This window comes from Solanum pennellii, chromosome 8 (genome assembly GCF_001406875.1).
Source record: "Solanum pennellii chromosome 8, SPENNV200".
Taxonomy (NCBI): Eukaryota; Viridiplantae; Streptophyta; class Magnoliopsida; order Solanales; family Solanaceae; genus Solanum; species Solanum pennellii.
The window spans coordinates 69,394,949-69,419,475 of NC_028644.1; the positions used below are offsets into that span (position 1 = coordinate 69,394,949).

At 34.8% G+C, this 24,527-nt stretch overlaps 3 protein-coding genes across 7 annotated transcripts; all 3 read right to left on the reverse strand.

The window, feature by feature from the left end:
• Positions 1-73: 73 nt before the first annotated feature.
• On the reverse strand, positions 74-8,692 carry LOC107028795 (ABC transporter C family member 10-like). Of its 5 annotated transcripts, XM_015229995.2 has the most exons (14): positions 8,406-8,692; positions 7,575-7,915; positions 7,455-7,484; positions 5,322-7,334; positions 4,889-5,209; positions 4,723-4,809; positions 4,030-4,617; positions 3,785-3,949; positions 3,214-3,508; positions 2,930-3,144; positions 2,543-2,848; positions 1,071-1,134; positions 666-905; positions 74-574 (listed from the first exon to the last, which is right to left on the reverse strand). In XM_015229995.2, the coding sequence occupies exons 4-14, from the start codon at positions 7,323-7,325 to the stop codon at positions 438-440; spliced, it is 4,422 nt and encodes a 1,473-aa protein (XP_015085481.1). In that variant the 5' UTR covers positions 7,326-7,334; positions 7,455-7,484; positions 7,575-7,915; positions 8,406-8,692; the 3' UTR covers positions 74-437. The 5 variants fall into 5 exon arrangements, with proteins under 5 accessions (XP_015085481.1, XP_015085482.1, XP_027774893.1 ...); XM_015229996.2 differs by lacking the exon at positions 7,575-7,915; XM_027919092.1 differs by having other exon boundaries at positions 5,322-7,484.
• A 1,489-nt stretch (positions 8,693-10,181) lies between these two features.
• LOC107028659 (translation initiation factor IF-2) lies at positions 10,182-17,365 on the reverse strand. The gene is made up of 8 exons (XM_015229818.2): positions 17,150-17,365; positions 15,801-15,851; positions 15,162-15,285; positions 14,627-14,696; positions 12,355-12,688; positions 11,173-12,243; positions 10,904-11,053; positions 10,182-10,799 (listed from the first exon to the last, which is right to left on the reverse strand). Exons 2-8 carry the CDS (start codon positions 15,825-15,827, stop codon positions 10,365-10,367), a joined length of 2,211 nt encoding a protein of 736 aa, XP_015085304.1. The 5' UTR covers positions 15,828-15,851; positions 17,150-17,365; the 3' UTR covers positions 10,182-10,364.
• Positions 17,366-18,035: 670 nt separating this feature from the next.
• Positions 18,036-23,267, reverse strand: LOC107028727 (V-type proton ATPase subunit E). The gene is made up of 6 exons (XM_015229904.2): positions 23,014-23,267; positions 21,206-21,306; positions 20,277-20,439; positions 19,568-19,761; positions 19,238-19,337; positions 18,036-18,338 (listed from the first exon to the last, which is right to left on the reverse strand). Exons 1-6 carry the CDS (start codon positions 23,113-23,115, stop codon positions 18,303-18,305), a joined length of 696 nt encoding a protein of 231 aa, XP_015085390.1. The 5' UTR covers positions 23,116-23,267; the 3' UTR covers positions 18,036-18,302.
• Positions 23,268-24,527: the final 1,260 nt, after the last annotated feature.

The following is a 24,527-nucleotide window of genomic DNA, read 5'->3' on the forward strand; positions in this document are numbered from 1 at the left end:
TTAGATAGAAATTGGACAGTTGGAACAATAAAGAAAACAAGACGAAGAAGAAAACAGATTAGAAGAACATAAATTAGTAGACCAAAATTTTGAGTTGTAACTGATTTTGTGATTTGGCACAAATACAAAAAAAAAAATAACAAAAAGAAAGAAGCGAACACTTATTTAAAGTGCTTCAGCCACTGATTTTCTTCAATCCTCTTAATTTTCTCTCTGAAAAAAACTCTGTTCTTCGATTCAATTGTGAGAATGAATTATTTACTAACTTCGAATGTATCGGAACCTCAACCGGACTATGGATTTGCATTTAATAATAGAAATTACTCAGATCAAGTGTTGATATGATCTACCTTGCACTCGTATTTTAGTTTTTCGGTTGTTACATCTCTGTGTTTAGTAGATTTTTTAGCTTAATTTATATAACTTTAAAATTCTTATTAATGAGTTCCATATTGGTTACTCATATGTATGTCAACATGTTGAGAATGTGACCAATATTCATCAACAAGCTGTCCAAATAATGAACTTTCTTTATTCATAAGTTCCATTGGCTTATCATACTCTACCAGCTTCCCTGTAAAACAAATATTTCATGTTAATATAATATTTTTCGTCGTATCGAAAACAACCTTGATGAAGTAAGTAAATATTCTGTTGAATCTTACCATCACTTATAGCAAGAACCATAGTGCAATCCATTACTGTTGGGATTCTGTGAGCTACAGTTATGACTGTGCAATCCTCAAATTCTGTCCTAATTGTTTTTTGAATTATTGAATCTGTTGTATTGTCAATTGATGCTGTTGCTTCATCAAGAACTAATATTTTTCTTCTTTGTAATAATGCTCTTCCAAGACAAAATAATTGTCTCTGTCCCATGCTCCAGTTTGATCCATCTTGTGACACTATATGTAGTACTTTTGATTGTTAGTACTATATAACTTTTCTATGTTGCTCGGAATCATCAAAAATGTTGTTACCACCCGTGTCATGAGGAGGAGATCAGACACGAACTTGGTGACATTTTTTGAAGAGTCTGAGCAGAGGATTTAAGTTATCATCATGATTACCTGAGGAGTATAGTCTTCCTTCTTTCTGTTGAACAACGTCTTGAAGTTGACATTTCCTCAAAACCTTGCACACATGATGATAAACGGAAATAAGTGTTTGAAATTGATTTTATAAATAAATAGTTATATATGTCAGGATAGAAGTGTATAACGTGATAATACAAAGTTAATGCGTTTGGTAGAATGTGCTGACAACACTTCTGTTTATAGAGCGACAGAAACGCCTTTTACATCATATTATATTATAAGTGGGAAGGTTCAAAGTACAAAAGTTGAATTACCATTTTATCCCTACAATAAATCAACATAATATAAAACAATAAATAATAGATACCATCCTTTAAAAGTTAATTAATCATTTTAAAAGAAGATAAAAAAAGATTAACTTCTATTCGTCATTCCTTTTACCCCCATTTAATTCTCTTCCAGATGTTAGTCAATTTATTTGATTAATTATATCAGTTTCACCAACTGATGTGCGAGACCATCAAACTTCTCTCCAATAAGTATATTGATTCTCTTAATATCCTGTCATGTACTAATTAATGTGACCCCTCAACTTCTTCGTTAACTATAAATGTAATTCATTAATTTGCAAGATATATAACAGCGATAAAGACATAAAGCTCAAGCAATAATGTCCATTTATCCAGATTCGTTTTAATGGTATGTATATAGTATGTATAACTTATAAATTTGTAGTTCATATTTTTTGCAGGTATATAGTAGTAAATATTTTAGATTGTTATCCTTTCTTATTAGAGTCTTTCTAATAATATTTCATTGCTTTAATAGGGAAAGCATGACAAAAAGATCATATATTATTACAATAACAATATTAATTATATGTAGATTGTGACAAAGGATTGTTGGAGTTACGTTGATACTTCCATTATATTGTCATATGTTAATATCAAGTTTCTTCTTCTTGATTGAAGGGTGAATATTCCACCTGATCTTTTATATAACTAAAATCTTTATGAAATATTGAGTTGTTCAATTTTGCAAATTTACACTATATCTAATCACTCATTCAGCAAAGAAGTAATTTTATTAAGCTATTTGCTCATCAATTATCTTCTATTCCTTTAAAGTAAAATCTCAGAAATAATTTTTGTTTTGTTTCCTTTCTCCATTTCAGATGAAAGTCAGTGCTAAGATGTAAATTCTATTTTATTTTAATAAATTTTCTTTTCTTATTTCTCTCAATAATCTTTCCTAATGTAGTAGTAAAGTACTGCTTGAACTAAGGGTCCATGGTAAACATCTTCTCTATATCTATATTTATATTTACATTTACAAGTAACATGCTAGAAGTAAGGATGCATATGTATAATTTTTTTAAGACCTCACTTATATAATTACATTGAAAAGGAACCCAAAAACCAACGAAAAAGAACTATATAACGCGAGTTAGCTCTATAAGGTAATTTTGCAGCAGAATGAAAACAATGTTTATAAGGAAGTGTTACCTCCCATATCTCCTGATCAGTGTGCTCTGACAGTGGATCAAGATTGTATCTGACAGTTCCGCTAAAAAGCATGGGATCTTGTGGAATGATTGATAAAGAGGATCGAAGATCATGAATCCCGATTGTTGAGATGTTTATGCCATCTATGATGATCATTCCTTCTGTTGGTTCTACCAAGCGAAACAAGGCGCTGATAAGAGTTGTTTTCCCACTACCTGTCCTGCCAACAATTCCAACTTTATATCCACCTTCAATGGTGCAGCTAATGCCTTGTAGAACAAGTGGAGCAGTCGGTTGATATCTGACCTGGAATACAAATCACGTATGATCTATGGTCTACATCGATGAATAAATGAATATCGACAACTAAGGAGCTAGGATACTAACCTTTAAATCAACAATCTCCACTTTACCAATGGAAGGCCAAGAGGGATCAGGTCTATTGTCTTGTAAAAATTCAGGGTGTTCGCTAGGAATATGCATGTATTGCTCTAGTCTTTCTACTGAAATGATGGCGTTTTCTAGCATGCATTGGGTTTGGACCGAAGCAACTAGGAACACGTTCAACGAAAGAGCATACGATAGAGCCATGCCAATATATCCTGAAAATCAAATACAAAGTCTTAGTATATGAACCAAACTTCATTTTATTATGTAATGAATTTCATTACCTGAGTCAGAAGCTTCAAAGGGAAGTAAAACCATGGCTAAGGCTGAGGATGAGAGAACTATGGCGCAGAGTATTTCTAGACGTTGGATCAACCACTCAGTTGCTGAAAAGCTGTGGAAAAATGCAATTGCATTTCTATCAACAAGGTGTAGATATTCTGTGCAAAAACGATCCTCCTCCTCGAAAGCTCTGATGGTCATTGCTCCCGCTATGGCTTCAGCAAGATGGCTAGCAACAGCTGACTTTGTTGTGCCATCAATTCTCATGAGTTCCTTTGCTGAAGCAAAATAGAATCTCTATGCAGAAAAATACAGTGAGACTAAAAAGTTGAGCAGGTAGTCGATATAAGGACTAGTAACGAACAGAGGCGGAGCTAGGATTTTCAACAAAGGGGGTTCAAAATCTGTAGAAATAGATACCAGAAGGGGGTTCGAATACTATATATACATATAAACTTATTTTAACCATGCATAAATAATATAATTTTCCGCCGAAGTGGGTTCGGATGAACCCCCTTGTATGAAGGTAGCTCCGCCCCCGGGTAACGAATCATGAGTAGTTAATATGCTCGCCTGTAATATCACTGTCATATAAATCATCGGTATAATGATAATCAAGATTGGCCAGGTGAGAGCAGCCAATATTCCTAAGCTGAAGTATGTGGTCAAGGTTGAGGATGCAGCCTGACTGAATCGAAATGACAAGTCGAGATCCAAAACACTGAGGTCTGAAGACAACTGAAAAACAAGACTATGTTAGTTTTATATATACTGTCAAGCATTTTTGTCATAGGCTAGCTTAGGTTGTCATTTCTTACCCGACTAAGTATTCTTCCGAGTGGTGTTGAGTCGTAAAATGACATTGGTGCTCGGAATATAGACGTTAGTAACTTAGCAAAAATAGATTTTGAAGACTTGAGGCCTAAATTAAGCACTACATAGGACCTAAATAACAAGGTTACTGACATACCAAAACCTATGGATGAGTATATTAGGATGAGACTCAATTTGCTGGTTCTTGAACTCTGTAAATCAGCAGCTAACAAAAGATTTTGTCCTAGCTGGCCAACCATATATAGGAGGTGTGAAAATATAACGAAAAGGAGGTAAAAAAGGCCGTTGCTTTCGCCAAGATATTGTTTATACGGCTTAAGACCGGTGTATCCTGTTTCTCGTTCTTCTTGCTTGATCAACTGTTCACCAACAGGTGTTATCAGCTGTTCTTCTGCACACAATGGATGAATATTTTCTACCGAGCTTTTGGTCCTTTGTTGTGGAGAACACCCTCGATTACTCTCACTTTTAATCGCCTCATCATGTGCATGAATGAGGTTTTGAAACTCTTCACAAGAAAGAAGCAACTGATCAAAGGAAGCTGACTGTATGATGTTTCCTTCAGACATTAGCTAATGACAAAATAGAACTCTGTTAGATCACGTACTTGCATAAAATCTGCTAAAATAAGTCGGGCACACAAGCTCATCGAAATGAATGCAGAATAGATTACTAACCAATATTGAATCAAATGTAGGAAGGAAATCTACTTGATGAGTCACAAGCAAGACTGTCTTTCCAGAAAGAGCTCCCATGACATATTCCTGATAATATGAGATTCAAGGTTAGTTATCTTATAAAATGCTTTTTCGATCTCTAGTTTGTCGAGATAAATGTTCTTACATTAAATAGACAGGTTGAGGTATGTGCATCAACTGCGCTGAAAGGATCGTCCAATAGATATATGTCTGCATCTTGATACAGTGCACGTGCCAGCTGAACTCGCTGCTTCTGTCCACCACTGAGGTTAACACCTCTTTCTCCAATAATCGTCTGGTCACCAAAAGGAAACATTTCAAGGTCCTTGACAAGAGAACACCTATCAAGTACTTCTTGGTATTTGATTTGATCCATTGTGGAACCAAAAAGTATGTTTTCTCTTATTGATCCTGTCTGAATCCATGCATTCTGAGAGACGTATGCCACCGTTCCATGAACTTGAACCTGAAAATTGAGAAGCCAATGAAACAGGTTTTTAGCATTTGCTGATATCCAAGTATTACACAAAAATAAAATGACAGTTAAAAGAGAATGAGAAGTTGACGTGAAAACTTACCAAGCCATCAACGTATGGTACCTCTCCGAGAATTGCAGCTAAAAGAGTCGATTTACCAGAACCAACCTCTCCGCAGATAGCTAGTTTTTGCCCTTGTTTGACATGAAGGTTTACACTTTTCACTGCAGGATTATGTGAACTTGCATCCCATGATATCCCTTTGGACTTGATGATTATAGAATGCTCAAGTTGCTTTCCCTGGTACTTCTGCTCAATACGTCTGTTTTGCAACTCCGGAGCCTCAAGAAATTCCACAATTCGAGATAACGAGACTTTTGCTTCTATGGATACTCCAAGAATATCAGGAACTGACCTAACAGGTTCCTGAACAATGCGTAAAGTGGCAAGGAATGTGAAGACATTAGTGGTATTAAGAGGGACTTTGAGTAGGTAGCAAGAACAGAAAGTAACCGCAGATACTATAATTGGCGTTGACCAAAACAAAACCAGGTAATAGCCTTTCTGCATCTGCACTGCTGATAGCCATCGGTATTCGTCTTCTCTTAGCTTTTCAATTGCATTCTTAAAATGCTTCTCCCACGCGTATAACTTCAACACTTTCATACTAGTAAGAGCTTCAGTTATGGCCCTTAGCATTCTGTCTTGCGCAATCATAAGCTCTGTCAAGTACTTGTGCTGTGATTTAGCAACCGGAGAATTTCCTAGCACACTTGCTACAACTAATAGTAGCGCTGGTACGGTAGCCAGTCCCACAGCATAATACATTATGACTAGTGCAATGCATACCTGAACGCCCGTTGTCCATAATTGATGACACCAATATGGAAATTCACCAACTTTAAAGGTATCAACTGTGGCATAGTTTATTATCTCACCAGGTGAGTGAGTATTCTTAGCAGTGTTTGAAAGACGGAGTTGCTTATCGTATATAGCTGCAGTTAACAAGGATTTAACTTGAAGACCGATTAATCTAGTCCTGAAAAACCATTGCCTCTCTGCTAATGATTCTATGCATTTAGCGATAAGGATTCCCCCGGCTAACACATAACCTTCATATTTGAAAGCTCCATTTCCTTTAGCAAGTTCAATGAAGGCATAAAGAAACAAGGGCCCTATTGACACAGTCACCGTCTTAATCAGCGCGAACAATCCAGATACCACAATGGCTTTCCATTGACAGCAGACTATTGCTGAAAATACAGAAGGCCGAGCATTTGAAACTTGCTCCTTAAACAACGAGTACAACATCCCAGCTTGATCCTCCGGCCTCAACTCTGGAATGTCCTCATCATTGAGAATTTTCTCCTTGCCCTTCTTCAGTAAATCATTCAACCAGCAAAATGACATTCTACTAAATATTCCAGCTTTGGCAAATGGAGTTGTTTTCTCATTCGATTCAACTTTACCACAGGCATTATCGGCTTCTTCTCCCAGAAGAGGTTCACAAGTGCTTAATTCCCGTTGGCCTTTGGATGCAGAAACGGTCATTAAAATCACTCCTAGTAGTGGTAACATGTCCAAGATTGATTTTGTGTACACTACATTCTCTACGATTACTTGCCATACTGATGAAATACAAAGAAATGCTGCTAGTAAGCTTGCAAGAAAAACACACAGCTTCCCTGGTGAAGAAGTATACTGCTTCTTGTAAATGGAAAGTAAACTCAGTAGCAACCACGTGAGCCCTTGTGACAACGGAACTAGCCATTGATGTAGCGGTAGAACAGTTTGTTCCGCGATGAGTTTCTGCAAAACTTTCCATGTCCCAAAACTCAAGTATGCTAAAGCTAAACTGCCATTGAAAATGTAGGAACAACTTGACAAGATAGAATTGCCTTGGAACTCAGAGGACGCCACGCTCTTTCGTGATGAGAACTTGGTAGAAAAGAGGAAAACAAGAATCATCAGAAGCAGGATATTTGCAAAAATGATCAATATATGACTGGTGCATGAAAATGTATCAAGAAAAGTTGAACTGCAACTCTCTCCAGCCTTCTGTGAACACTCATACTTCCCACAGAAAACCAGCCAGAGATCCATCATTGTATGTCCCTGAATCAAGTAAGAGTATCAAAAGAAGAAAGATAATAGGAAAGGTTCATTGGATTTTCACAACGACGACAACTATAACTCTATGCAAGTGAGTCAACGGCTATATGAATCCTCACTGACCGTGTTACTCCATTTAAGCTTGTTTCAGTCCTGTATTATACAATTTTTCATGTTCAGACTTTAAAGAAAAAAATCCCGGAAACAACTATCAAGAAACAGTAAGTTCAGAAATAAAATCACCTTTTGATTGCAAGATGCCAACAGCTGAAAGTGCAAATCATTACTCTTTCAAAGCTGGTTCATTCTAAAAGGCATAATACTTTAACTTGGCCTCAGCCGACAACTAATTATACACTCCAGCTTTGAGTACGCACGTCTAGACACCTCAACTCATCTCCACTGTGTCATAAGTTAAAAAACTCCAATTTTCAAAATGATCATCTAGACACCTCCAAATTTACGTGTCACATTAGCATAGGTGTCCACAAGAAACATCGGACACGAATTTGGTGTTTTAGTTGTTAGTTGAGATGTCTAAATGTGCACTCTCAAAGTTGGAGTGTCAGTCCGAGTTTGAGTGTCTGTTTAAAATGTACAAATGGAGCATCTTTAAATGTACAAGACATCAAAAAATCCAATAAAAAGCATCTACTTTAATCAAATAAGGTCCCACTTTCAGACAAAAGGGAAAACATATCATAAACAAGCATTTCCATTATTGGGAAGATCTTTTTGCTTTTGTTCACCATTTCTCTGCCTTAGACCTTCACTTACGGATTCAGCAGAACTCAATAACTTTAGTCTAAACTCTATAATATCGTAAAATATTCATCAAAATATACAAATTTTAAAACTCACTAACTCAGAAAAGACTATAATCCCGAACTCATAAACTTCAAATCCTGACTCCATTTCTAACCATTGTAGGTTGTAAGGACAAGTACTAGTGCAATACACCCTAAAAGCACTAATCTTTGAACTTAAAAGTGAACAAAACACATTAACATAACTAGCTAAAGTATATCAAATCAAGAAAAAAAAAGTAATAAAATCAAAAGCTTTGGAATTTACCTTTCTTTGTCTATACGTCTCAAGCTATGAGAATTTCCTACAATGTTCGTGAAAAAGTATTTTTCGTAAGATCTCCAACAATGTCAGCTCCAAGAACAATCTTTTTTTTGATCCCCTCAACTTCAATGAATTTTTTAAGTAGTTTGTGTGTACACTATAATATAACTCCATTCTTGTTTGTTGAATACCATATTTGTATAAAAGTGTACTAATATTATGTTCTGGTAACTGTTAAAATATGGCAAAATACCAAAAGTGTAAACTTGGGAAGTTTCATTGCTATGATTGTTATTTTTTTCACACAAATTTCAACCACTAACACTTGATGATATTTTATCTTTTTGTGCTTTTTGATAGTAATAATAAAAAGTTTTTGTCTGTTTCAAAGAATATATTTGTTGAAAAAGAAAGGGGTAGAAGCCAAAAATCTTTGTTTGCTTTAAATTTGTAAATTATTCTAAAAAAAAATGGGTTGTTAGAGAATCAGATGCTATCAGACAAAAAAGTATATTCATATTTACATCAAGAATTCAAGATAAGAGTATGTTTAGATCAGTTTTGAAATCTTGATTTGAAGTTAACGTTCTATTTGGATATATAATTTTAATTTTTTAAAGTTATATTTTTTTCGTAAATATAAAAATAGAGATAATAATAAAACAAAGTCTTGTTAAGATTTTGATCCGTCCTATTTGTTCCATGCATACATGCATTCTTCAAACTTTTTAAAATAAATTAAGATACCAAAAGTTAAATTTAAAGTATTAACCACAAATTGAAAAATAATAATAATAATAATAATATTAAAAAAAATCTGCCTTTTGCAGTCTGCTACAAATTAAAAACTGAAATATTTTGGTCTGCCCCGACCCATTATGATTTTAACTTATCGTGAAAACCTTACGAGTTGTGAAAAATATCAAACAAAATTTAATTTTTTTCATAAATTTAATAAATGTCAAATGGTATTCATAAAGAAAACGCCAATACATAATTGTATAGGGATTCATTAATCAACAATAATAATAAGTAATATAATTTTGTGATATAAATAATATCTTCGAGTTGAGAATGAATTTTTTTTTTATAAAGTTTTAATTCTTAGTCTTTCTTTACCAATGTTAACTTAGAGGTCGTTTGATAAATATATAAAAAAAATGTTTTTATAAATATATTAGAGACAGTATATACGATATTTGATAGATATATAAAAAAAATTACTCATATACATAATAGATTAAAAAAATAAAATATATATATAGGGGTAGGACAAGTATTTTATTTTTTCAATTTATCTCAACACTCAATCATGAAATTAAAGTTTTGCTTATTTTCAAAAATTAAATTAAATACACCAAAATGCTGTGATATTGAGTAGTCCACACGTCACACTGTCTTTTTTATTTCTTTTTTTGGACAGTTGTGAACGTCAGAGCAACTTGTTTTTGTTAATCTCCATCTACTTTTAATTATTATCAATTATTTTTATAGTATCGAACAATAATAATTTTAATTAATATTTTATAGTGTATCTTTTTATCATATTGATTTGAAAAAAATTGAAATTTATAGTACCTTTTATTGAATATTTAATTTTTTTTTAAAATACCGAATTTATATGAGTTATGTTTTAATTTATTTGAAAAAACGTAATATAACAATTAAAAATGAACAGAGAATAATACGCTAAGCTCGTACTTATTTAAGGACTGAGTGATAGTCAACAACTCGAACACAAAACTCTCGAGTGAAGTCAAGTGATAATCAACCAAACAATGGAGAAGAACAAAAGCTATGACCATACACTCTTTTAATTGTTGTTCAGTGTAAAGAGTTCAATATAGAGTTTTATACAGCAAAATTGTTTTACTTCTATAAGAATAAATAGAAGATTAGTGAGGCAAAGGTTTCTGTCTACATTGCCAAAAAAAGATTGCTCATTTCTTAGTGAAAATTCTATCAACATTCTATTCTAACAGCACCACTTTGAGATGAAATAAATTTGGGTTTTCTATTGACTTGCTCCAAGCATTGGATGACATCTCCAACCTTGAAGTCATCCCAGTTTTGAATCACAAGTCCACATTCATTCCCCTTTCCAACTGCTTCAACATCCTGCTTCTCACGCTTTAACGATGCACAAGATCCTTCGAAAACAACCTCACCACTTCTAAGTAGCCTCATTGTTGATGATCTGATGAGTCTGCCATCTATCACACGACAACCAGCGATCTTGACGTCCTCTCCCTTAGCTTTGCTCCTTCCTTTTAGCTCAAATATGCTCAGTATCTGTGCCTCGCCTGAAACCTGTGTCTCAAATGTACCTGGGGCTTTTTCAACAATAGAGTTGCCAATATCCTCTAGAAGATGATAGATCACACGATGGATTTTTATCTGCGACAGAATCATAATAAGTATGAGTTTAACGTTTTCAGCGTGTAATAGGAGCATTCAAATGAGAAACAGTGACCACATTAAGTATTGACCAGAAAAAGCACCTTAATGCCAGCTTTGTTTGCTGCTTGACTTATTGAACCAGGTGGAGTTGGTATGCTGAACCCAACAATAAATGCACCACAAGCTTGTGCTAAATCCACGTCGGACTCAGAAATAGGCCCAACACCTCCATGGACAATATTCACAAAAACCTATAAAAAGGGCAATTTTCACAATTTTGAAACTAAAATTTCTCTAGGAAGTATGAAAAATGCGGATGAACACTAAATAGAGCTGATCAATGCATCTGAAACACTACTATTTGTCTCACCTGAGAACTATCCAAACTCTTCAATGCGTCTGTAACGGCTTGGACAGTTCCCTGAACATCTGCTTTTACTATTATTGTCATTTCAACCCTCTTGGGCTTCTCTTCAACCTCACCTTCTTCATCTTCTAAATTAGATTCTGGCACTAGAGCTCCTAATTTTTCTGCGTCCATCTTCCTCCCAAGTCTATCTTTTTCAAATTTCTTTTTCCTCCCAGCGCTAAGCATCCTTGCCCTTTCCTCAGTGTGAACGACAATAATGTCATCACCAGCCATTGGAAGCCCCTTGAGTCCTTCGATCTCTACAGGCATAGCTGGCCTAGCCCTATCAGTTGATTTTCCTAGCATATCCCTAATAGCCCTGATTTTTCCCCACTCGGCACCTACAACAACATGCTGACCACAGACAAGGGTTCCTGCTTTCACTATTGCAGTAGCCAATGGACCCCGTCCTCTATCAACCCTTGCCTCGACGACATAAGCTTGGGCTGGTCCATCTACACGTGACTTCAGATCCATCATCTCAGCCTGGAGAAGCAACGCCTCCTCCAGCTTATCCAATCCAGTTTTTGTTACAGCAGAGACTTCAACAACCTGAATATCTCCACCCATCTCCTCCAGAGCCAACCCTTCTGTTGCAAGCTGGATTTTCACTCTTTCAGGATTTGCTGCCGGCTTATCACATTTATTGACAGCGACAACGATTGGAACATCAGCTGCTTTTGCATGGGACATTGCTTCCAGCGTTTGTGGCATAACACCGTCATCAGCAGCCACTACCAATACAACAATGTCAGTAACCGCTGCACCTCTTTGTCGCATAGCGCTAAATGCCGCATGACCAGGAGTGTCAAGGAACGTGATAGATGCCCCAGAAGACATTCCAACAACAAATGCTCCCAAATGCTGAGTTATGCCTCCAGCTTCCTTAGCAGCCACAGAAGTCAGACGTAGAGCATCTAAAAGGGATGTTTTACCATGATCAACATGACCCATCACTGTGACCACAGGTGGACGTGGAAGGACTTCAGCACCTTCGTTAGAATGCAGCCTCCTAACATTCACTCCAATTTCCTGCAAAGGGAACAAGAAAACATTTATTTTAGTCCATATCCACAGATAGCATCCTGCTTGGAAGGTCAGACACTCAAATTGAAAAACAGAAAGGAAAAACAATTGCTTTACCATCGCAACAAGCTCAGAAATATCGATGCTAAGAGGATCATATTCTGAGTCAACCTTCTCCCCCACATTTTTAAGGATATCCTGCACGACAGGTATTGACACGCCACAACGTTTGGCCAGCTCAACAATGGTCATGCCCTCGAATATCTCTACAGTTCTATCTGATAAGGAGGAGCTAGCAGTTTTTTTAAGCTTGGGAGGGACATAAGGAGCTTCAACGGGTGGTGAGGAATCCTTTGTCCTTTTCTTGAACTTCCCTTTCTTCTGTATCTTCAAACCCAAAGCTTCTGGTTCTTTTTTCCAAGCCAGTGTTTCTGGACTGGCATGAAAACACCTAGAGGAAAAAAAAAACTATATTATCTCTATTACGTCAACCAAAAGGTAACACTGTTAGGTTTTTCAGGCTGCCCACAGTCTTTAACTTATCTCTATCACGCTGCCTATGATCTTAAATTTCACCTATCAATGTTTAGATAAACCCTCAGAGAAGAAACCACTGTGCAAATTTATCCTTATTTTCTTTGGAGTGTTATAAAAAGAAGTGCAATTAACTTTAAGGGAAAAATAACAGCTCACCATTGGCGACCAACTTGACCACTTTAGAAGTAAAACATTATTCGGTTCTGCCAAACTTATTACTTGACCATGGCAAACCACTAATCTGAAGAAAAAAAAACACATCTCCACACAATGTCACACAAAACTTCAGTTAACTTGCAAGTCGCAACGAAAATATATTTTAAACTTTAACCAAATTCCCTTGTTGAGTTGAGATTTAATTTTACTCATGATTTGTTGTTTTGATGTCAATCTTCACCACATTGAGACCCCCAACTGAAAAAGAGCAGGCCAAAGATGTAGTGTATTCACTAAAGTTGTAGTGAAGTCTCTTTCTTTATTACTATCCATTGCCTGTTGTTTGAAATTATTGATTAAAAAACCTGGCTAAACCTTTTATTCTTGCATAAAAGTTTCCACTCAAATTGATGCTTAACAGCTACCTCCTGAGTTGCATAAGTCTTAATTCCTGAGTTTCATTATTCAGCAGGCACTCTATTTCAAGATTTAACCTCTTCACTGAAATTCTTATTACTGGACAATGCAGGTAGCATCCACCACTTTTTTGGTAAGTCTTTTGGTACAGGAGTGCTAAATTATACTCTTATGCATTTTGCTGAAAAGGAACTGTTAAAGCATTTTGTTTGCCAATAATGATTCCCTCCATTGCACCGCCTAACCAATAATGATTCCCTTCATTGCACCGCCTAGCTGTAAACTTTTTCTTTTAAGTGTTCAAAAATTTTGTTACACTAATGTAATTTTCTCTTATTGATTTGCCAGTTTGATAGCCTTGATAATAGACTACTAACAGAAATCTGCAAACCAAAAACTTTTCAAAGATCAAACTTTGTGCTTGCTTCAAATATAGTTTTTTCACACACCAATTTCTTCTCACATAATTCTCCCCCCTTTCAACCACACAGAGAGAAGAAAAGCATTCAAGAAACCAGCAATTGTAGAATTAAATGGTTGAAAGATCATTCCCTTCAGCATCTGAAAGGGATTTCCTTCAACAGGAAAAACTGGAAGCACTAGAGTGTTCTTCTAGCTAATTAGTAAGAGATCTCCACTTGAGCACAACATAATTTTGAAGAACAAAATAATTAGCAAATGGTTGATAGAACTCTTTCCGAACCAACATGTTCATTATGAAAAGCAAAAAGTTATTTCTGACCCATCTTTTAATTTCTTAGGGATTCAAGTTCTTTAGCTTGTGGAAAATATCTTATCCTAATTTTGGCTGAAACTGAAAGGTAAAGGTCTTTCGGAAACAGCCTCTCTACCTCAACAAGGTAGGGGGGGCAAGATCTGCATTTATTCTACCCTCCCCAAACCCCATTTATGGGATCACACTAATTATGTTATTGTTGTTGAGAAGGTAAAGTTCTTTGAGAAGCACTAGAATGTTCTTCTAGCTACTGTCTGCCACAGTTCAATACAACATAAAATAAGAATCTTGAACATCAGCACTTGCCTCATTTTTTAAAGGAAAAAGATTCTCTTTGCATTCTAAAGCAGTTGGGTGTTAAGTAACTTACCATTAGTCATTACCCAATATGCAACAAGATTCAAGATTTTTATTTAGTGAATTTATTCATCTAATTCCATATTTCTTAGAACACAACTTATCATCAGAATGATGTCACTTACTTCTATAAATGAATCAACCAAAAAATCCCTGGGAAAGTTAAAGTAAAGTTGTGGACTTCACCTTATTGAAGTTCTGTAAGTTAGGAGGTTGGTACAGTTCGACTTCCATTGAGCTGCTATCAGAAAGCATCCTGCAGTATAAAGGGAAAATATATGATACATGCCTGTACATCATCTGAAGCCATGTTCTCATTTAATTTCAGCTCTCAGAAAATATAGCCAAGAATTAGAAAATAAGAAGCATGTCACCCAGATGTAGCACGAATAATCGGCCTTAGTAAAACTAAAACTTTTGTATTTCAAGGGACGTAGAAAAAAAAACAACGTCTACAAGCAGCGGAACAAGAACTAGAATTATTTGCCTCTCCTCCTGTACCAAAAACCAAGTTCAGAAAAATAGGGAAGATGATGAGCTCGCAACCCATCTGAGTTAGAAAATCACCAAACAAACTATTCAAAGGATGATGATTAAGCACAATGCTTAATATAAACAAATGAAATTAAGTGCAGACCTTGTACTGAAGATGGTTAATATAAACAAATGAATAAGTGCAGGCCTTGTACATGAAGAAATCAAGAAAAACGAATGTACAGACCTTGTATTTGTCCAGCCAAAACTGGAATTGTTCTCTGCACCTCTTCAAGGTTAGATTTGGAAACTGATGCTGCAGTATACCTGGATCTTACTGCCAATGCCTTTGTAAGACTAGTGAAGGTACCCTGCAGAAACACTCCATGTAAAAGTCTGCACAGAACTACCTCGAAAGCACACTAACTAGGCAAAGAGGGAGTCTCAACAATGGCATAGTAGAATACATAATATGTAGACAGGGGTGGACAGATTTGTGCATTGGCGTACACGAGAGACAAATCAGATAATATCGGGCGGTAGCTTTTCAATAGAAGTGATTAACCAACTTATATTTGCTCAATGCAGAGCACAACAGCACATATTTTGGGAATTCATTTGGACAATGCAGTTTACATCATCGTTGGAGCTCTAAATAGATCCAAAACAACACTTTGCAGGAGACGGTTCCACATAACCATCTAAACATACAACCCTCCTGTTTTTGCTAATGGAAATGTTATAGATGTCGATGTTATGAAGTACAAGCATGGAAAGCTAATAAACTCTCTTTTCCTGTATAAAACCAAATAGACTATTTGAAAGGTCAAGGATCAGTTATGAAGTGATTTCCAGTTGAACCGAATAGAAGAGGCTAAAAACACACCTTTTTCCCTGCCGCCCTCCACGCCATTCATATGTATTACAACCTCCAGACCTGTAGACAATAAAACAAAAAGAAAGGCACTATTATAAGCCATGCTAGTCTAAATTGACACTGTTAAATGACTTGAGACAAAAAGGCTAAATAATGTATAGAACTAACCTCAAAAGAAAGAATGTACCAACCAACTACGTTATCCTAAATATATTTGGATTCTGCTATATAAATCCAGGGGAACTACTACTCTCTATTTGGGCCCAATTCATTCCAACACTACATTGCCTAAGGAGTTCACTAAAATAATAGAATACATTAATGTGAATCAGTAAGGCCAAAAACACTGAGTTCAAACGGAAACTGAAGGTATACCCAGAACATCAGGCAAATCACCCAAATCCCCTCAGAATGAGTGACTCTTAACATAAGTTTGCTTCATAGAGAAGTTCAGATACATACATAAAACTAAAAGAAGCTCACGTTTTTTATGTGAACTTCCCATTGAAAAGACAGATATTGGTTGCCTCTCATTTTCCAAACATCAGCAGGGGAAGATGGAATACAAATGATAGAGCTTTTCCGAGAATTATAAAGGTAACAATATCCTAAAGCACGAGTAGAATCAACCTAAATCGAAAACAGTGATATTGATAAACGATAAAATACAGTAATGCAAATCAACAACATGACCAAAACCCTAAGCTAACAATAGAAATGCATACCTTACACCCTAAGAGCTAAAAACAGAAAATAAATCCATACCCTCAAATTTCTTCACCAAACCCATAACACCCCTCTTCCCAAGGGAGCAAATCTTAGCATAAGATTGGTTCAATACTTAAAAAGCAAGTAAAGATGCATACGTTGTGTCCAAGCCAGCTTACCCTCAGCTCAACTAATTCCACGGGACACCTGCCACCTCCCACTAGCAAAAGGTACTAGGTAACACTGTCTACCAAGGTTAGGACAGATACAAATAAATCACCTAATGTTTTTGTCTCCGGATTTGAACCTAAGACCTCACCGCTCTCAACTACTTAATTAGCCACTAGGCCACACCCTTGGGTTCAATTAACTAAAAACTCTATATCCTTTCAGTTCTATCCGAGACCATTTTCATATAATAACAAGTACAGACAGATACATATAAAAACTGATAAAGTTCACATTTTTATGAAAAAAATGCATTGAAAAGATAAAATTCAGATATTTCCAACCCCTAAACAGCTTCCAACATATCAAAAAGGCAAGATGGTATGCGAAAAAGAAAATCTTTATGGAAATTATACAGGTGAAATTACAATCTTTGGTATATAATGAAGTAGAATAAGAAAGAAGAGGTTCGGTATAATGACCTGATAATGGATCTACTAAAGAGGCGAGGAACTGATGTTGAAATGAAAACTGCAGATTCTTGAAGGCACCCCACAGAGTCTAATGGCTTTTTCTTTCTGTGTTATTGTTCGAAAGTCCCAGAGGGTGCGAGACCAAAGAGAGGGAGAAGAGAAGAGGCTCACTGGTAGAAAAGGATTTTATTTTATTTTTTAGTAGGGTAAACAGAGTCAAAAAAACTAATTAAGGAAAAAATCTTTGAAAAGCTTTATTAACCAAAAAAAAAATATTTTTGAAACGTGCAATTTTAGTTTGATGGAGTTCTTTTAAAAAAATTTATTTGTGAGAAATTGCTATGCCCTACTATTAGTAGGATATGATGAATTTCGATGAGAAGAATTAATTTTGCTTATGAAGTTATTTGTAGATTTGATGGATTAATTATACAAAACTTAATATATAAAATAATTATATGAAATTGTTATACAGTATAGAAATTGTTATATGATAAGCATTTTTAAAGACTTAACTATTGCATACGACACCTTTTTCTTTATTTCATACTTTTTTTAATATGTAACTTATATTTGTTTACTTATTTAATTATATAATGCTTGGTTTCCGATTGTAAAATCTGCCTAACTGGAAACCCAACAGTGTTAGAAAATTAATGCATTCCTTCTCTGGTTTGTATTTAGATAATTTTGCAAATTATTCCTGTTACAACTATCATTTATTAGTGCTATTATTATTATTACTATTAATTAATTATAATGGGACTTTTGGCCTTTCAAGATTAGTATTAACAAATTTAAATTGTTAAGTCCATTTTCTTGAGCTGGCTCATACATGACAACATATGGAAATTATAAGGATAATAAAGCGCTGACATAGAGATGCGAATACTTCTATTGATAAAGTATGGAGAGCCATCAACTCCGAATAATTTTATTCTCTCGACCCAGCAAACTCAGGGTTCCAGCGACTTATACTTATTGTACAACATTGAAAACGAAAATATAATGTTGTTGAAGAAAATATCCCTTTAACATGAGTCCGTTATAATAGTATATAAGCACAACAGTGCAGAGAAAAAGGAAATAGTATACGAGCAGGTGCCATTTTCAGAATATCCCAAGAGTCGCGAGCAAAAATGCTAATGCTTCTCATGTAGTATTAGACAGCAACTTGACCGAACAGACACTTGCGGATCTGCATGCAGAGACAGATTGATTAACACAAACGAATTATTAAACGAATAGACACTTGCGAATCGTCGGAAACCAATAGAACAAACATTTGAGAAATACAGTACCACTTGTCTAATGGAGACAAATCGATGGATGGAGCTACAGTAAAGTAGGTTATGGTTTGTTTTTCTTTTTCTTTTTGATTGCGGATTAACACTAGCATCCAGACCAGCTTGCACCCACTCAACATACGTACCAAGTAACTTTGTCATTGATGGCTTACATATATGGGAAGAAATAAGTAGGGCATGCTTATAAGCCCTATTACCAAATTATAGGACACAACCATAGCTAAAAGTAGGAGATCTCCTCGTGCTCTCGCACATACTTCTTAGGAAGACTAGAAAATGTTAAACCCGTCAGACTGGAATGTGATCTTATTTTCTCATCCAACACATGTTCTCTGGCATTGTTGATGTGGTTATCTAAGTCTTAGTGTTACCCTACCTCAAACAGGCTGAATTACCTATTTGTGGTTTTGGGGAGGGGCACATAGTCTAACATCATCAGACACTAGTAAGCAACAGACTTGCCCCCATCACTACCTAAGTTCTGTACCAGGAAGAACATAAAAGAAGATGACTGAAGTTTTTTAAAGTATAAACCGTATTTGGTAAGAGGTAGACAATGTCTATAACTTAGTTGAAACTTGAAAGTACTACGTGACGTCTAGAACTTGCTGGGGAAAATTAATCCACTGAGATGCCTATCAAAAACATGTAAGATTTTGTAGCTCATTTGATTGACACCTCAAAGTAGAAGGGAAGAGCTAAAGTTAACCATGAACGTCAAAGTAGAAATTTGACAACATCAATAGGAAATTTTCAAAAGTACAAAAGGACTGAGGAGCACAGAGAGTACCTCTGGTAGCTTCTTACGGAACACAACTTCTAATCTGGCGTCAAGTGTATTTTCACATACAATTTTCCCATCTCGAGAAGCCAAAACTACTCCTCCAGAGCTGTGGCATAGAAAGAGAAAGAGAGAGATCAGTAATGGTACCTAATTAGATTCTACAAGCTTGAGTGCTTTAACTTTCTCTGTAGAGCAATGATACACGGTAAGCAAGAGAAACAAAAGGCCAATCCAAGTCCAACTGCACATGAGTCGCCTCCATCTAGTGGAGCGACAATTTGAGAACTAAGAGCTTTCTAAAGTCCCTATTGAAAGTAAGAATAAATGGCAGTGTACCAGGAAGGGCCATGAGCATTGTGATGTGATGGAGCTGGTGGAAGGTAGATCTGGTCAACTATGACCTCAGGTGCGTGAACTTGAGACTTCTCTGCATACTCTTCCTTTGCTGCATCCAAGACATCTTCAACCAAGGGAACATCATCTTCCCGACAACGTAGTAGGACAGAAGGCTCTTTAAGTCTGAGCAAACTCTGTAGCACAAAGAGTTGCTTTTTAGTTATGTCCAAATAAGGAAGCAATATAAGTCCCAAAAGTCATCAAGAAATGTAGAGAAAAACACAAACTTTGTAGCAACTTTGGCACAGCACTCAACAGTTTCTAAGAAAATGTGATAACCTTCATATTATCCCTAAAAGAATGTTAACCAGCTTGAGATACTGAAAATAAAACATCAACTTCCAAAGGATCCAACTTGAAGGGTAGAAGCAATAGAAGATTTCATTTCAGGCTCAGGCTATTCAAATGATACTCTAATATCTTTAATTGCAACCACTCCTACAATATATCTTCACATCTAAACATTCTAATGCACAATCAGAACTTCATACAAGATCACATGAGAAGTCATATGAAAATAGATTGTCTTTCATAAAATAGCCTGCTCATTTTCTACGATACAAAGTATATTCTGCCAACTCCAGTAAGAGAAAAAAGAGGGAGGCAGTGACAGAAAACTCATGCAGCTTATTGCTGTCAGCCAAAGTACCTGAACAATAAGAGCTTGCAGAAGCTTCTTATAGATATGGTGGTTGTGGTGATGGCTGACATTTAAAAGTTCCTTTGATGCTGCCTCCTTCATGGAGCAGACCAAGTCATCCTGAGCTTGAAGAACCTTGATTCGAGAGGCATTGAGTTGCATGGAGTACTCACTGCAAATACAGTATCAAGAAACTTTAAACACTCTACTTTGCCCAAACAAAATTGAAATTGGATTACTTTAGCCACAGAAAATGTTGTGTTCACAGCAAAACAATTTTAGAGAATCAACTTTAGACTAATAATACAATGAAATACGTTTAAAGAAGGTTTATATAGGCCAAGTGGAGTCACTAAAAAATCTATCAATCAAGATCAGTTGTACGAATTACTTCAGTTGTTCAGAAATTTTTTACATGATATAACAACAACATGCCCAGTGTAAATCCCATAGGTGGGGTCACGAAAGGGCTGTTCCAGTAGACTGTTGGCTCGAGAAACACACATCAAAGCAATTTAAAAAAGAAAAATACAGAAGTAAAGAGGACCTCACAAATAATAGGGAATATGACTTTTAGCATATGTCAAGGCCAAAACACTCCCGCAAATACAGATGTTACCACAAATGCTTTATCCAATCAATGCCCAATAAGATCACAGCTAATCCACGGAATATAGACTGATGATGTCATGCAAAACAAATTACAATATTGTCTGTTCAACCTCATAATCACGGAGAAACAAATAAAACCACCTGAACAGCTCCAACTTCCAAGTAAATTTTAAGCACAATTTTGATATTTGTTTTATGTTTGTAATACGTGTCTGAGAGCATTGGAAGACCACAAATCCAGACAGAATTAATTGCATAATCTTTTTTTAATGACTGGTGTCAAAGATGGATGAAAATTGCTATACAAACCAAATTGGGGAAATTACATTTTCTTGCGAACATCAACTTGTTTCTCCTTACGCTCGTATTCCTGTCTGATCTTCTTTTTCTCTGCTTCCACTAGCTGCAACTTCTCAATGTTGAATTCCTAAAACAATCACAAATCCGACATGCTCAATAACACTCTAACAACAGAATCAGTATGACTAAACACCGTAAACTTTCCAATTGGAGCCAAATTTGTATAATTATGCCTCCATTCTGCCATGAATGCATTATTACTCTAAGACGAGATAAATATAATTAACAAACTCCATTTTACTTAAAGATGAGCATAATTTGTATAAGAACAGCTTACTTCTTCGCACATTCTTACTCTAAGAACAGCAGATATATCTATGACTAAACTCAAATTAACTTCAAATTTGTTGTGTAGATTTTATAATTACTGTTTAGTACTTTGGAGCAAACGTTATTACTTTGAGAACGAGAGATAAACTGACTACCAAACTGAGATCAACTGCAAGCGGATCAACAGCATGTCTAGCCATACTTTTAAAATCAGCTCATTTTGAAAAGTGTTTTTTACTTTTTTTCTAAAAGCGGTTTTCGAAAAAGTAATTCTTGTAAGAAGCATTTTGTGTTTGGAGAAAAAGCACATTTAAGCAACAATTAGTGTTTTGCCGAACTTTTAGGGAAAAACTACTTTCTTAGCTTCAGAAAAACAGCTTATACTACTTTCCAGAAGCTCTTATTTTCTCCAAAATTTTGGGCAAACACCTCACTTTTAAAAAATAAGCATTTTTGGTCTCCCACAAGCTTGGCCAAATAAGCTATGAGTTATGTACACAGTTAGTACAAAGATTTCTTATTTGTCGATGTATTTTGACCTTTTGTAAAATATTACTTGCAGTTTCCTTTTAAGTGACTTGATGTCGTCCATGCATAGGACTTATATTCACTTCAAAATCGGACCATGATTTTTATAATTAAGGCTTACTTCTCCAATGCCACATTATTACACTATGACTAAATTTGACAACAATATTGGAGCATATCTTGAAAAAATAATGCTTACTTCTTTCATGTACACATTATTACCCTAAACTAAATTAACTTCAATATCAAGCCATGTTTTGTATTAGTAAGACTTACTTCTTTGATGCGCGAATTATTACTCTATATCAAAATTTAACTTCAACATTGGATCAAATTCTGAATGACTAAGGCTTACTTCTTGGATGTGCACATTATAACTCTAAGACTAAATCAACTTCAACATCAAGCAATGATTTGTATTACTGAGCCTTACTTCTTCTATGAGCACAGTATTACTCTGTAACTAAGGCTAAATTCAAAATTAGAGCATATTTTTTAACAACTGAGGTTCACACTTTTTCAATGTTTCATATCATTCCTCTAAAACTTAATTTTCAACATCAAGCCATGATTTGTATTACTAAGCCTTACTTCTTCAATGAACACAAGCACATTATTACTCTATGACTAAAATTAAATTCAAAATTAGAGCATATTTTTAGATAATTAAGATTTACAATTCTTCGATGCTTCATATTATTACTCTAAAACAAATTAATTTCAACATCAAGCCATGATTTGTAGATCATTACTCTATGACTGAATTTAACTTCAAACTAAGAGAATATTACTAACAAATTAGGACATTATCACTCTGAAACTAAATTAACTTCAACATCAATCCGTGATTTGAATTCGTACTCAATAACTAAATTAGCCTCAAATTAGAGCATATCTTATACTTATTCAATCCTTCGAACTACTAAAAACTGAATTCAGTTCAAAAAATAGTGAATAGCAAATAAATAGGGCATACTTCTTCGGCGGAGACGGAGATCTCATTGGCTTTTTCTTCAGCTTCCTGACGGATGAATCTGACCATCTGCTGGATCTGCTTTGATACATCTGCATCGTTCATCTTCGCAAATTTTGGATCGTAGAAGAAATGTGGATTCTGATATTAGCGAAATGAGAAACTTGTGGAGGAGGAGTAGTAGTTTTATTGATTCTCTGGTGAATTCACATGACTCACGTCTCCGATTTTTATAGGCCAGCAACACACATCGCATCAAATCACACTATAATTGAAATAGTCGAAATTTAAATTTATTTGTCTGAATTAATACTAAATATACTAGAATATATAAATTATTCATCTAATAAATTTTAAATAATTTGAGACGAAAGTGATATTTCAATAAATATATATGGTATGTAAAGGTAAATTTTAATCGAAATATAATGAGTGAATTCATTTTATTATTTTCTTTTCCTACTTTCTTGAGTTTTCTATTATATATCCACGTCATATTATATAATTTATATGCAATATATATTGAACAAATAGCAATTACATATTAAGAAGAAAATTAATTAGCATTAGGTGGATAAGCTCAAGCATTTTATATACTATAAAGTAACAAACTAAGCTGTTATATTGATTAAAAAAAGAACTTACAAAATTGTTATCAACTTAAGTATTTAAAGAAACCAAAAGGAAAATATGGAATGAAGATTTTAGATTGCTATCACAATTAGGTAATGAAAATAAAATAACATGATAATGATAATAGCAATAATAATAATAATAATATAAATCTTATTAGTTTATTTTTCTCATAACATTTTCTTAAAGTTTCAAATATTAATTAGATTTATGACATTTTTGTCACTGTTTAGACAAATGACACATGTTAAGGAAGTTTCCTCCCCACATGGTCCCTTGTCCTTTAGTATAACTTTTTTCTTTTCAAAATGTGCATTTTTGGCCGGAAAATGTGTGTATTTTTATTTTTATTGAGGATTTAAAAAAAATAATATGTGTATGGCGCGATGATAAGGTTAATTGTATAATAGTCGTTGGATGGGTTTAGATGACATAAATTTAGGGTGAAGAAACACAATTTATATGTTTACTTCTGTAGCACACATGGATTAATTGATTTTTGGGAGACTTAAAAAGTTAAACTGCTGGATATTTTTGCCTAATTTGAATTGTAAACGTAGTCAATTTCTTTGAGAAATAGTCACCATTCATTATTGTATAGCCCCAATTGATTGATTATAGTTTTACTCTACATAAATTATTGTTATAGCCCCCCAAGTAATTAAACATAAGTTGTTGATATCAATATTAGATATGTGACAATTGATACTCATATAATTTGGGGAACTAAAAATGATGACTAAATCCCGTTTCTATAAATATAGTTCTCCTAACCTTATAAGAATTGATTCCTAATTATTGGTAAGGTGAAATAAAGATAAATCACATAACATATTGTACAATTAAGTATTATTGTGTTAGTTCTTTTTGTTTCTGACTTATAT